At 40.7% G+C, this 13,905-nt stretch overlaps 2 protein-coding genes across 7 annotated transcripts in view; one reads left to right on the top strand and one right to left on the bottom strand.

Moving 5' to 3' along the window:
- The window catches only part of oc90 (otoconin 90), a 44,731-nt gene extending 42,467 nt beyond the window's left edge, over positions 1-2,264 (top strand). For both annotated transcript variants that reach the window (XM_033649791.2, XM_033649790.2), the window contains exons 21-22: positions 139-412; positions 1,032-2,264. In XM_033649791.2, the coding sequence (XP_033505682.2) occupies positions 139-412; positions 1,032-1,338 (581 nt within the window). In that variant the 3' untranslated portion in view covers positions 1,339-2,264. The remainder of the gene's footprint in view (positions 1-138; positions 413-1,031) is intronic.
- The window catches only part of efr3a (EFR3 homolog A (S. cerevisiae)), a 217,255-nt gene continuing 204,976 nt past the window's right edge, over positions 1,627-13,905 (bottom strand). For all 5 annotated transcript variants that reach the window (XM_078173425.1, XM_078173427.1, XM_078173426.1 and 2 more), the window contains one exon: positions 1,627-13,527. In XM_078173425.1, the coding sequence (XP_078029551.1) occupies positions 13,422-13,527 (106 nt within the window). In that variant the 3' untranslated portion in view covers positions 1,627-13,421. The remainder of the gene's footprint in view (positions 13,528-13,905) is intronic.

Raw genomic sequence — 13,905 nt, 5'->3', positions numbered from 1 at the left:
GAAGCAAACCCGCAGGGGTCACATAACCTCGCTAATCTTGCTTTTCTATCAGAGTCTGCTGACTTTCAGATTTCTTCCACTTCTTTTGCTAAATACCTTTCCTTAACCTCACGTTAATCATTGCCATTTCTTCCTCAGGTCAGGGCGTCACCGTGTGTGACAAGCTGCAGTGTGTGTGTGACAAAACGACTGCAGAGTGCATGGCAGCGGCCCACTTTAACCACAGCCTGCCGGCGCAGCAGTGCCGCGGCCCCGGACCACCCTGCCGCCGGGCCAGCAGACCCCCCAAACCACGGCTTTCCCCTCAGTCCAGTGAGGAGAGTGTGGAGCTGCAGGGAGGAAACTCTGACATAAATTTCGTCACACAGGACACATCGACAAACACACCTCCACCACGCCAAGTTCAAAACAGGTGAGTGAGAAGGAACTTAAGTAAATTACATGTGACCTTGATGTTAGCATATAACCATCAGTGGCGTGCCTGGTGCAGATGACCACATAGAGAAATCTGTCACAATTTGACATCAGTTTGACTTTTCGTAACTGTTTTAAATGAGAATTAAGTTTTTTGCTCGCTGTTTTTGCGTTGCTACACGCCTCGCACGCTCTGAACCACAGTTACCACCATCTCGAGTGCAGTACTGTAAACGTCCATGATGGAGAAGAAGCTCCTGGACCAACTGGTGGTACTCCCCATGATCCAGCCTCTTTTTTAGGGTCTCATGTACCCACACAGATCTCTGTTTATCTGCTGACAGCCTCTCACCCTCAACCAGAGCTACAGACAGCACCCTCTGCCTCAACATGGCAGCAACTACACACTGATTACTGGAAGATAAATAAAAACGAAAATTAACAGTAGATTGATTACATGGAAATGTTAGTATAAGGAGGTGATGGCATGGTTGCCTGGCAATGATAAAAAGGCGCAGCAAGTGTTTTTTATTATTTTTTATTATACCGATTTAAGTGCTACATATGATTTTGTACAATCGAACAGTGTTGGTATTTTAACCACTGTCTGTCTGCAGTGATGAAAGCTCTGACCTGAAGGACGAAGACAAGCCAAAGAATCCTCCTGCTGGATCGTCGGGCAGCTCCACAGGACCTCCTCCTTCTCCTCCTCCCTCCAGTGAGGAGAGCAGAGAGCCATCGAGACACGATGGGATTCAAACCCACAACCACAGGCCGAGTGCAGGGCAGAGCCAAGGGCACCAACCCGGAGAGACCGGGGTGAAAGAGGAGGAGGAAAAGGAGGGAGAGGAGGAAGAGGAAGAGGGGGGAGGAGAAGAGGAGGAGGAAGAGGAAGAGGAAGAGGAGGAGGAGGAGGGCAACTAAAAGCGAATGCATTGCTTTGTAAAGCTAGCTTTGGGAAGTCATTTTGGGGAATAACTGTTTAAAGATTATTGTCAGATTATTTTGTTTCCAGTAACAGAAGTTCTAATTTATAGAAATGACGTCAAAAATCAAATGTTTACTCTGATTTTTCGGGTTTTCTGTTACAGATTTGTGAACTGGAACGTCTCTTCAGAAAATAAAAAAAATAATAAAAGCAAGCATTCGTTCATTCGTTGTGTCCTCCTTCAAAATAAAGCTGACAGTAATAAAGACATCGCAACTCGTCAATATTGATAGAAACATTTTATTTGAGTCTCGAACATCAATCTCAACACACAATTTACTATTGAACAGAGGCTTTGTAATGAAGCGCTGAGGCTCTGCTGCCAGCGAGGTTAGAGGAAATAATTTAATGACATTTCAGAAACAGATTTGACGTCTGTTGGTTCCACTTGTTATTTAAAGTTAATCCCAATATGATTTCAAAGACTTTAAAAGTAAACTGAAGGATTGTCTGAAAAAAATCATGCTGAAATCATATGTGTGTTAATTGATTAGTTGATATGCAGAAAATAAATGCACCAAAATTTTGCCAACTTTAAAGCAAAAATATTAAATATTTTTTGGTTCCTGCTTCTCCAGTGTGAGGATCTGCTTCTCGTCTTGGTTTAATATCATTAAAATGTTTATATCTCTGGGTTTTAAGTCACTCTGGGAAGTTGAGCTGGAGATTCTTCATTATTTGCGGACTTTTTATTGACTAAACAATCACATGATTGATCCCCAAAACAGAAGGTAGATCCTGGCAATATCAAAACTATAATTAATACCTCACAAATTTATGCCTCTGAACACCAGATACGTTTCTCTTACAGTTTACATCCATGTGTGTGAAAACATGGATGCTTCACACACATCTTCCCCCCGACAGCGCAGAAGATCTACACAATCAGATTAGTGTCACCAATTCAGTATCTGACCAAATGTCTCCCCTTCTGTTCCTGAGACAAGACGCTGAGTAATGGCCAGAAAAGTGTTTTTACAAAACATTGTGACGTCACAGTGAAGCTGAGTTTTGACCTTTTGGGTTTAAAATGTCATCATGTCATCATTTTATCCTCATAATTAGCATGATAATACTTGTGTTATGGCCAGAAATGTTTTGTGAGGTCACAGTGACCTTGACCTCTGACCACCAAAGCTGAATCAAAGTCATTGTTGAGTCCAAGTGGATGTTTGTGCTAAATTTGAAAAAATGCCCTCAAGGTTTCTTGAGATATGGCATTCAGGAGAATTGGACGGACAATCTGCAAACAAAATGCCTACAGCTATCGCCGGTGTAGAGGAACTCAAAACTTTTCAAACACGTAGTCTTCATCAGAGTCAATAACTGGACCTTTGAGTTGAGATTATTTTGTCTCTCATATTGTTCCAAAGGTTGAGAGTAATTGATCATACTTTAAAGGGATAGTGCATCCAAAAATGTAAATTCAGCCATTATCTACTCACCCATATGCCGAGGGAGGCTCAGGTGAAGTTTTAGAGTCCTCACATCACTTGCAGAGATCCAAGGGGAGAGGAGGTAGCAACACAACTCCACCTAATGGAGGCTGACGGCGCCCCAGATTCAAACGTCCAAAAACACATAATTGAAACCACAAAATATCTCCATACTGCTCGTCCGTAGTGATCCAAGTGTCCTGAAGCCCCGACATAAAAAGTTGTTTGGAAAAACGTCATTTGAACTCAAAAACAGGCTAAAAACAGAGTTCAAATGACGTTTTTCCAAACAGCTTTTTATGTCGGGGCTTCAGGACACTTGGATCTCTGCAAGTGATGTGAGGACTCTAAAACTTCACCTGAGCCTCCCTCGGCATATGGGTGAGTAGATAATGGCTGAATTTTCATTTTTGGGTGCACTATCCCTTTAAAAACGAAAATTGTTGCAATAAAGAATTGTCGGTTTTTGACTCACGGTCGTCCATAAACTTCCCAGAGAAAAAACTCACAGGATTATGTTTTTGTTTCAACCTACAAAGTAATGAAACTGTGTCTAACTCAGCTATCTCAAATATTATGCCGATTTTGTCATTTATGATTCAAACTCCCCTCACCAAAACCATATCAAAGTTAAGGTCGTTTTTATCCCTGTAAACTGTGTGAAACTCTACATGTAGGACTTCTGCAGATGTGGAACTGTTCGGAATGAAACAGTAAGTAACTCCTGCTCTTTAATCACACTGAAACCCGTTTTCAGAAGCCGCAGCGGGAGCAGAGCCTCAGCGCCGTCTAGTGGTTAAAATCCTCAGTGTGTTTGAAACAACGCCAAGCTTTTAGCAGTCTGTCACTGTGAAGGCCGAACACAGACGTGACACCTCTGAGCTCTAAAACTGGCACAAAAATACAAACTGCTGCATCACAAACATAAGAAAACATCATCAGAAGCTCGGATTTTTTTTTGTTCTTCTGTTCATTGTTCTGCAGAATTCAGCTGATAAACTGAAAAGTCCATCTTGAAAAGTGACGAATCACGTTAATATTTTTTTTTAAAGCAATTTGTGTGTCCAGCATTTTGACGTAAGGCAGGTCAGCAGTGAAATGATCTCACCCCATTTACTGATTTATTCTCCCGTCTTAATTTTTATCATTTTAAGACTTGACTCTGACTTCAGTCACCAGTCAGGAGGGACTTTTGACAGTTTGACACAGAGTTATTCTTGAATACAACATTTCACAAACTGAACATTTGGGAGAAAAATACCTCTAATGATCAACTTGTACCACGCTCTAATCTGTGCCGATTCATTTTTGCTATAGTACCAGGTACACAGTGATCAAAGTGCAAACATCATATCTCATTCTGACAGTTATTCAGTATAATATTTCATCTGTGACTGATTGACTTAAATCTATTAAATACTTTACCAAAAGTAGTGGAGATGATTCATTCACAGACTGAAGCTTCAGACTGTTCTCAGATCATTTACTTTAATTTAAACTTTATTTATCGATCAGCTTTGACATGAAGTTGCAGCTCAGGACAGATTCAGGTCCAGATTCACTCTAGTATCATACGTATCCATTCTTTGTTAATCTAATTATTTTCAAAATGGGCAAAGCTCTTAAAATTCAGATTGCAGCCAATTTAAAGGACCACAATATATAATATGGGCATGATATTCTATTTAATTGACGTTTACCAAAATTTTAATCTTCTGACAAAACAGTTTCTGCAGCTTAACAAAAAAATAACTGACAGTGCAACTTGAAAGAAAGTTTAAAATATGACTGGATTTTGTGACTCTCGCTATGATTCTTTAGCTGCATCTGAAATTCCAACCAACATGTTGTTTAGTGCACTAAAGTATGTGCGATTTTTTAAGTATGTGCAAAACCTTAGCATGAAACAACAGTACATGAATTGGGCACTATTAACAGTGGAATATTACAGTATGAAAATGCTGCACACTACGCTGGCAATCTCAATAACTCGTGAATATAAGTGCAAGTACAAGAGTTCACTTTGCTCGGTGTGATATATTTAAAATTTATTCATACATTTTTCACACCACTGCTGGTAAATTGCCTCCAGTCATAAGCGGTTTCCAACATGGCGGAAGGGGGAATAAAGCGGTTGCCACCACATGCACAGATTTAGCTCTGCCACTCTGACTTCACCATTTTGAAATTTTGGCAGTTGCCGCCTGGCTTTTGACAATTAAAATGCAGCATCACGATAGCAGAAAGAAGACAAGATGGAGGAGCTGATAATGTAGATACTACTGTAGGTAAACTGTCCAAATATGTAGAAATCTTTCAGGCTAATAAAATCGCCCCGATGACGTGAGCTCAACATTCTGTTTCGCTCACTGTATCAGTCTGGACTCGCTCATATCCAGGTATTTAGAGTATATTCCACTGGAGCAAATCAGGGACTGTGCTGTAGTTGATGACGTAAAATGCAGGCGGCAGCTTGCAGAACAGTCATGGCGTCTCATGAAGCGACAAGCGCTAACTCTTATATTGTAAGTGAAATTACTGCAGAAATAGAGTCAATAACAATTAAACAACAAGTGTATGCAAAAGCATCATTTATCACTTGGCTCCATTTGTGATGAAGAAGACGTTCCGGACTGATGCAGAGAGCAAACAGAATGTTGAGCTCACGTCAACAGGATGATCTCACCAGGCTAGAAATCATTGGTAATTTCAGTGATTTCCATTTTCCTGCTACAGTATGGCTGGCTTGCACTTCTGCCACTGTTCACTGAATCACCTGCCTGTCATCGCAGCTGTTGGAGGTGGCTGGTTGTCAGGATGGTTATCACACAGTGGTGTGAAAGCAGCTTTAGAGCTTAAGTCTCAAGGAAAGTCTTAAATATCTTTTATAGGTTTTAAAACTTTTAAAGTTTCCCTGTTTTTTGTTTACATTTTGGCAAACTGGCAAATGATCTGATGGATGCACAGATAATGTCACTGGATTCTTGACTCTGAGACGGAGTACGATTTTTTACTCTAATTGCAGCAATCAGGCGCTAACGTTTTAAAGTGCCTTAATTGCCTCCACGAGTTGTGTGTCACAGACTCTGCTGCTGCTCCAACTGCTGACCGTGTGGGGAAGCGCCTCACAGTTTGAAAACCATTGATTATTTATTTATTTTTTATCATGTGTCAGGCGAAGCAAGAAGTTTTGCAAATAACCTCAATTAAACCTCAGAGATGTGATTATACTGTGAGCTCCACACATGAAACAGGATTTTTCTTTGTTTTCAAGACGCCTAAATGGGTCCAACGCAAACCTCAGGCTTCAGATCACAGAACGTTGCTGTTAAATAGATTTAAAGAGCATCAGAATACTGGTGACGATGATTAAGCAGTTTGCACTTGTTCTAATGTTGATGAAGTGGCTGTTTTGCCCTGTGGTCTTTTAGAGGGTTTGTTTCTAATCTAAAAGCCACAAGAACTGTAAACTGACTCTGCAAATTAATTTTAGTGAATCTGGAGCTGAATCTTCTCAGAAATGATCTCATATCTAAAACTCTGCTGATGAGTCTGAGCTGAAGCTGCAACTTCTGGGAGGAAAATAAAACCTAGAAGCTGAAATCTGCTGATTTACTCTTCTGTTCTCTGTAGTATGCAAAAATAACTGACATCATCTGACTATAGATATAATATTCATTAATTTTTCAGCATATTTGAAATGATATAATGGATTCTACATTAAAAAAAAAATCAAGTAACATTTTCATAAATGAGACCATTTCTCCCGCATTGATAAGAACTGCACAATCCCATTGAAACCCTGAACCGTCCTCTTCATAGTAAACAACACAAATGTAAAATCTTAAAATAAAAGGGGATCAGCATTTGTCTTCATCATGATGAATGTGATCGACAAGTATACATCTCCCAATCTCTAAATCTCTACCAGGCAACAGTTTGACGATACGTGATGCATAAAATGTACAAAAATATATGATATACTGCTATAATGACACATTCATAAAGGAAGTGATCATGTATTCCAGCCACATCTAAGCAAACTGTTCATCTCCTGTGCAAATCGTACTTTCCTCCAAACTCAAATCAGTGACATGTCCCCACTGTGCTGGCTCATTTTACATCAGTTTGAAGAAAGATATGATTTTTAGATTCAGTCGATAAAGTTTGTTTAGATGGATTTATATTCCCAGCGCCCCCTGAGGGGTCGACGACGTCATACTAAGATATCATGCAGTTACTTCATATAATGCATGTTTTTATGTAGAGCTATGATATTAAATCATAAGAGTTAGCATTTAAAGCTAAGACGTTACGCAGCGCAGATATGCACAAAAGATAAAATCGTTTTAATGCATTTTTTTATATACAAAGGAAAAGATCTAAGGTATTTCCATTTCTCTGAATCCTGCCCTTCCTGACAAAAGACTACAAACTCTACAGAGGAACTACGTCTTTAACCAAAACTCACATTGGCTGGTTTGTTCCAAACATCTCCAGCCACCTGCAGTCAGCTAAACACCATATTCAGAACAGAGGACGCTAACAGAGACTCCATTTAAACCTGGTATTAAAGGGATACTTCAGATTTTTTGAAGCGGGGTACTCTGGGATACACAGCTCTGGTGTACTGGCAATGGGAAAAGAATCTATCATCTATTTTAGCAGGTTTTCTTGTGCTTTAAATAAAAAAAAAATAAACACATATGTGTGCTAATTTTGGAGGAAAAAGAAAACAAGTCTCATTCATTCAGTTGTGAGCTCAGTACTTCCACACCAGTTTTCACTAAAACCTCATGTGGAGGGCTTCTTAATAATGTTTTAGTGAAAATGCACGTGTTTGAAAAGTACTAAGAATACAACTGGACTGGGGCTGCCCGCTAATAGTTGACCAAACACTAGCCGACCAGAGAGGTCATCAGTCAACAAGATTTCATTTATTGCTTCGTCGCAGAAAAAAATTAACCAAAAAGATGAAACACTATCAGGAGCTGCACCTCATCAAAACCAATCCAAACCATTGTGGGAGTTTAATGTGAAAGGACAGACACAGGAAGTGTCCACGCTCAGCAGTCAGACAGGAGTCAGGTTAATCTCCAGGGCTGGTACCTGCGGTTATTCCACAGGCTAGTTAATAACATGTCGGGCAGGAAATCCAAAGTGTGGGATCATTTTGAGAAGGTGAAGGACGAACCCAAGGTGATATGTAAACTCATCTTCATTGGTCGACTACAAACATGACGTATCATCTGAAACATGGAAGTAGCTACATGCCCATTAGCCCACAGCGTCATTAACAGGCGGCTCGCTCAGTGTGTGACGTGCACTTGGAGATAAAATATAGGCCTATATTAATGAAGGTTCATTAGTACGGTTTGTATTTCTCTGTAATGTAGCACAGTGTTAACAATGTTACTGATACTATTCTTTCTCACACCTTCAACTCAAACCACCAAAATATATCATTTAATCATTACATTCATATCAGAAACATGCAGGAGACTAGTCCACTGATGGACCCTGATGACAGTAATTGGTCGACTACGAGAATTCTTAGTCGGGGGCAGCCCTTAATTGGATAAATGAGACTTGGATTATACTGCATGAGTTGCATTAAAGTGTATAAACAGATATTTTTATATAGTTTTGCTGGTGGTGAATGTCGTGCCTTCACTTTAATTCAGCAAGAACTGTCAGTTTTTGATTTTCGTTAACTGTGGAGGCATTCAAGAAAAATAAGGTTTTTTTTCAGAATTCAATGTAACACAGGCTGATTAACTGACGTACTAACAGTCATTCTGTGGGTGACGTATTTCTTTAAACCAACGAGGATGAGAAGTTCTCAAAGAGCCCAGAGAAATGGAAATGTTTGTACAGACGTCAAGTACACCCACAGAAATCTGATCACATCAGCCAGATCATCTCGACATGTGGTCTGATCAAACAGCATTCAGACTGCAACGCGTTCTGCTGCATTATATGTGTATTTTTACACATGCAGATAAATTGAAAAGATTAAAGATTGTGTGCGTCAATACCAGGTGGAAATGGGGTCAGTAGCTGCTTTGCCGTCAAAGTGGCTTCTGAAGAAGATTAAAAATTACCAGCCAAAGTTCATATTTTTCAGGCTCATGTTGGTGATTTCAAACAAAGCTCACTTTGCCAACCTTTCTCGTTCAGGGACACAACCTGCAATCAACAACCTTTAACATACAAAACCATCTGAAACATACACGGCCACATACAAAACAGCCCCGCAATTTTTTCTTGTCTCTTTCATTCACTTTTCCATCTCATTTTTCCATCATTCATTGTATAATTCTGTCCACCTCTAAACAGATAAAAGGCGCAATAAAGACCAAGCCAGACTCATTAATTCTGGTCAACTGATAGAGCTTAGTTTACCGAGGATACACTCACACAAAAACCAGTAATCTCCGAGTGAAAGAAAGCACTGACCTTCAACCTGGAATTAAGCAGCGGCGGCAATGTGCTCTGCACAGCTGCTCAGACCAAACGGTGGCAGCAGGTATCTGCCTCCAACTGGAGGGATTTTTCTTCCTACACTGAGCTCAGATCAGAGGAAATACTGATAACCATCTGTTATTACAGATCACAGCTGCAGCTCCAGCAGATATGAAGGATCTCATTCCAAAAACGCCTCCTGTAACCCTTTTGGAGACAAAACGTGTCCCTGTGGTAACTGTCGAAAAAGCACAGATGATTAAATCCTCCAAAATGTCAGTGCTTTGTCTCAGAGTGGCTGAAGGCGGGGGTTAATTCTGATGAGCTGCTGCTGGTCTCTTTGTTTGGAGTGAAACTCTCTATATGGCTGCTCGGAGGATGCCGACTCTGATAAACTCCAGTATTTAAAGATTTAGACATTTCGAATTTATAGAACGAGAGAGGAACGACTTCTGTCTTTGGCAACGAAACGTGTTTTGGTTTTTCATGAGCTGCCAACAAAGCTGTGAGGAGTTCAAAGCTGCAGGTCGAACTGGAGCTGCACACGGCCAACATACTAACTGTGCTCAGGAAGTATAAAACAAAGTCATCCTGCTGGACGAAAGAAAGAAAAGCGTCTTTTTACAGTTGATGCCACTGCTAGATTTCTGGAGCTGAGCATCTACAGATAAATGTGTATTCAATATCACAAACTAACAGCACTTGATTTTAACGACGTGTATGCATTGACAAAAAGCTGTCACACGAACTGCACTGTTCAAAAACCTGTGTTTATGTTTCTGTGGGGTTAAAAAGTATGACCAGTAGGGGGCACATGAGGACTGACTCATAGGTGGCAACACCACAATATCTTCAGACCTCAGATAAACCGCTCACATCTCTGACTTGTTCAGCAACTCAAAAAGCTGCAGCGTAACGCCTAATAATGGTTATTTCTGCTATTTAGACGTAAGCAACCAACGTTATCTTCCTCTGTAGCTAGACGCCTGACCACATCCATGAAAGACAGCAACAGACATCAAGCCCAAAATCTTCCTCTGTGCTCAGCGTAAACTAACAGTAACTGAACATTCAAAGTCTGAGCAAAGCCCTAATAAGTGCTGTGATATGTTGAGCCAAAGAACACATATGTTGTCCTGGCTATGCATCAATGTGGACTTAAAATGATGTTAGAAGTGGACACATTGGTCTCTAGTGATTAGTTAGGGAAAATCGAACCCCCTCCCTCACAGAAATCAGTGTGGGGTGGATGCAATGTCAGACTGAAGATGGGAAAGAAGTGTAACGTGTTGACAACTGACCCTTTGCTAAGTCCTGCCCCTGGAACGACGACTTGCCGATCATAGTTTAGCATCAGCCGGCTCAGACCAGCGTACGACAACAACACAGCTGTGCTCCATTGACTCTAGTCGTTCATTTTCAGTCTGGTTTTGTGGATGTGGAGCTAAATGTTGTACCTGGGGCACGTCGTGTATTAATGACACTCGTTACCTGGAGAGGTTGGAAACAGATATACGTTTCTTCCCTGTTCCAAAACCAAAATCAAACCCTGAAAAGTGTAGGGTTAGCTAGCTAGCTACTGAAGATATAGCCTACTGAATGTATACACATGCTGCTTTTGCCTTTGCATGACTGCAACAGTGAATAAAGACCGACCCTGCTGTACAGGAACCAGTGAAGGGAAGCAGGGAAACTTTGCTCATATTCAACCAGCTGTGTGTCATCGCAGTGTGTGCACATAAACGTTGTTTGGATTCCCCCAGAGCGCCTTCAGGAAACCAGCAGCGGATGTCTGGCAGTTGGTGGCACAGGGGAGGCAAACACAGTTCATCTGCACACACTGCGATGCCACACAGCTGCTGGAATATAAAGTTTTCCTTTATATTCATTGTCTTCTGTCTCGATCGCCATTTTTACACTGTGATCTGTAGCCTATAGTTCGGCTTTAGCTTCTAACTATCTTTGTCTTTTTAACCTGTTGTTGCTGCTGAGTCAGTTTGACATCCTGGATACATCCTTCAAACACACACTGTAGACCCCTCTGTCTGCTTCTCTCTGGGAATTTTTCCCCCAAGAATGTGATAATAGTTCTTCACGGAGTGCAGTTAGTGACAGTGTGGGCTCCATGCTCGACCTGACAGCTTGACGAACCATCACAAATGGGCGGGGCTTAGCAAAGAGTCAATTCAGTCTAATATTAGGCAAAATAAGTGCATGTAATTATTTCAAATGGAAAATGAATTATCCTTCAATGCAGTTCACATCTCTAAAGAGTTAAAATGTGTCAGTGTAAGTTTTGTGCTCGCTCTGTATATTCATGACCTGTTGGCTTTGAAGACATTTAGAGGAAAATAATACGGCAACAAACAGTCATGTTGTATCTGAGTCCTCCGTCATTAGATCTGGATTAAAGGGTTTCATTCCAAATCTGTTTGGAAACAAACATCAACACGACACTGGCTGATAATCAAAAGCTGTATTTACACTCAAGAATGAGTCTCTGCAGGCTGGTGCTGGAGATTATCTCCTGTTTCCTGAACATACATTTTCACATTTTTGATTTCTCTCTCCTTCAACCACTTTGTTTCTGACCCATTCAATTTTGAGGAAGACGTTCTTATGACACGGCTGCTAAACCAACACTCCGGATGTCTCTTACAGTTACTTCACAATCACCTGAACATCATGCTGACACAATATCTATATATTGCTTTTGGTTTGGAGACACAGCATCAACAAATTAGCAAAAACTGGCAAACAACACCGACCGCTGTGAGATTTTGTTGCCAAATAGAAAATCTTTGTCTTCGTACCTCACATAACATCAACTGTTAGTATCGTTTTACAATCTAATTTAAATTGAAGTAGAACCACTGAGATAACATGACTCAGCGATGAAAATGGAATTTATGAACCTCTTAAAAAACAATACTTTGGTCTGATTTCTTATTCCTGATGCTTTTGCACTGTTAAACTGAAGCTTTCCAACATTTCTGTCTAAATACTCAACATTTCCAAGAGCTCTGGAACACAAGATCAGAAGCAAACACAAAATCACCAAGCATGAGCGAGCCGTTTCTGCTGAGCAGCACTGAAAACTCTCTTTGGCTTGTCTTTTAGGAGTCTCTGCCAAGCAGTTCAAGACCAGTTAAGTTCTGCTTTCAATTAATTTCCAATCATGAAGCTTAGCTGCTTGTTGAAGTCGTTTATGACGTTTGAGTTTAAATAGCAAAGACTGAACAGTGAAGACTGATTAGACTGAGCAGCAGTGAGCCTAAAACTAACCTGCCTTCTACCACCAGTGAAGTTATTTCTGATTTTCTATCTGACAGCTAATATACTGAACATTTCTACCTATTAGCGACTGCACTGACGCCTACTGATAAGAACAGATACTTGTTAAGAGGCAGAAGCTGGCTCTGAAGACGGAGCATCACAGCAAAAACCAGACTCAAGGTTTAACCCTGAGACTGCTTTTAGCCGTTTGTACGAGAGTTTAATTTGAGACTACGGCGTACAAGGTGTGAAGCTTTGGCCAGACCAGAGATGATACCGAATCGGAGGCATGCTGGGACGCAACATCTGATTCAGCATCTATCACTGAAATCTCAGAGTGGAAGCTGTTCATTTGTTTTTGTTCTTGGTGACTTGTATGTTTAGTTTCACGTATGTTAGTCAGGCAACAAAATACAGCAAATCAGTTTGTTTAGAGCTGGCAGGGTTAATAATGGTCTGCTTCAAAATTAAGTAAGAGTTAAGGAATTTAAAAAGAGCAGAAAGAGATGTTGAGCAAGTTTTAATAACAGCTGAATGGCTTTTTTGGATTTAGAAGTACCGCTTCACTTCTGAGGCTCTCAAACAGAATTAGAAAGAGATTAAGGAAGTTTTTTTTTTTTTTTTTTTTTTTACATCTCTTCATATCAAATTGAAAATGGCTGTTTTGCTGCATTTTGTGTGACGACTTTGTGCTGGTCTGAATACAGGAGACTGGAATACAGATTGTGATTGTGTAGTTCTTTCTTAGCATTTTTGATTTTGCATTTCAGCTAGTTTTGTACAAGTATGCATGTGTGTCTGTGTGTGTGTGTGTGTATGTGTTGTTCCTTTCAATGTTGTGATCAGTAGACACACAGGTCTGGGAACTTCATCTCGTACACTGGGACGGACTGGTGCTGAGTGTGTCCCGATGAGATGGAAACCACTCCGGACGGGCTGGGTGGAGGCCTGGGAAGAGGGATGACGAGGAGCGGGTGGGGTGGGTTTTGGAGGTGGGGGTGGTGGTGAAAGAGGGGCAAGATGTTAAACTGGGATTTCCATACAGCCAATTAGATTGAAGAACTAGACCTTGACGGTGACTTGGAGCAAATGGTTATGTGAGACAGATATGGAGAATAAACTGATGGATGAACAACTCTCTGCTTTTAGAACTTCATCACATGTGGGCAAAACTATTTATAAATGTTGTGCTGTTGTTCAGTTTGTTACCTAAATATTTAAAGTTTATCCTTTTTGTTGTAGGACATCTCAACCTCAGCATTAAACTGTCAGACTTGGCTCCACATAGCGTTTCACCTTCAGCAGAAAAGCTGTAGCTGCAGAGCG

Source organism: Epinephelus lanceolatus, chromosome 12 (genome assembly GCF_041903045.1).
Source record: "Epinephelus lanceolatus isolate andai-2023 chromosome 12, ASM4190304v1, whole genome shotgun sequence".
NCBI lineage: Eukaryota > Metazoa > Chordata > Actinopteri > Perciformes > Serranidae > Epinephelus > Epinephelus lanceolatus.
Note: the sequence above shows the minus strand (reverse complement) of the source record. Positions and strands in the feature narration are given on the sequence as shown.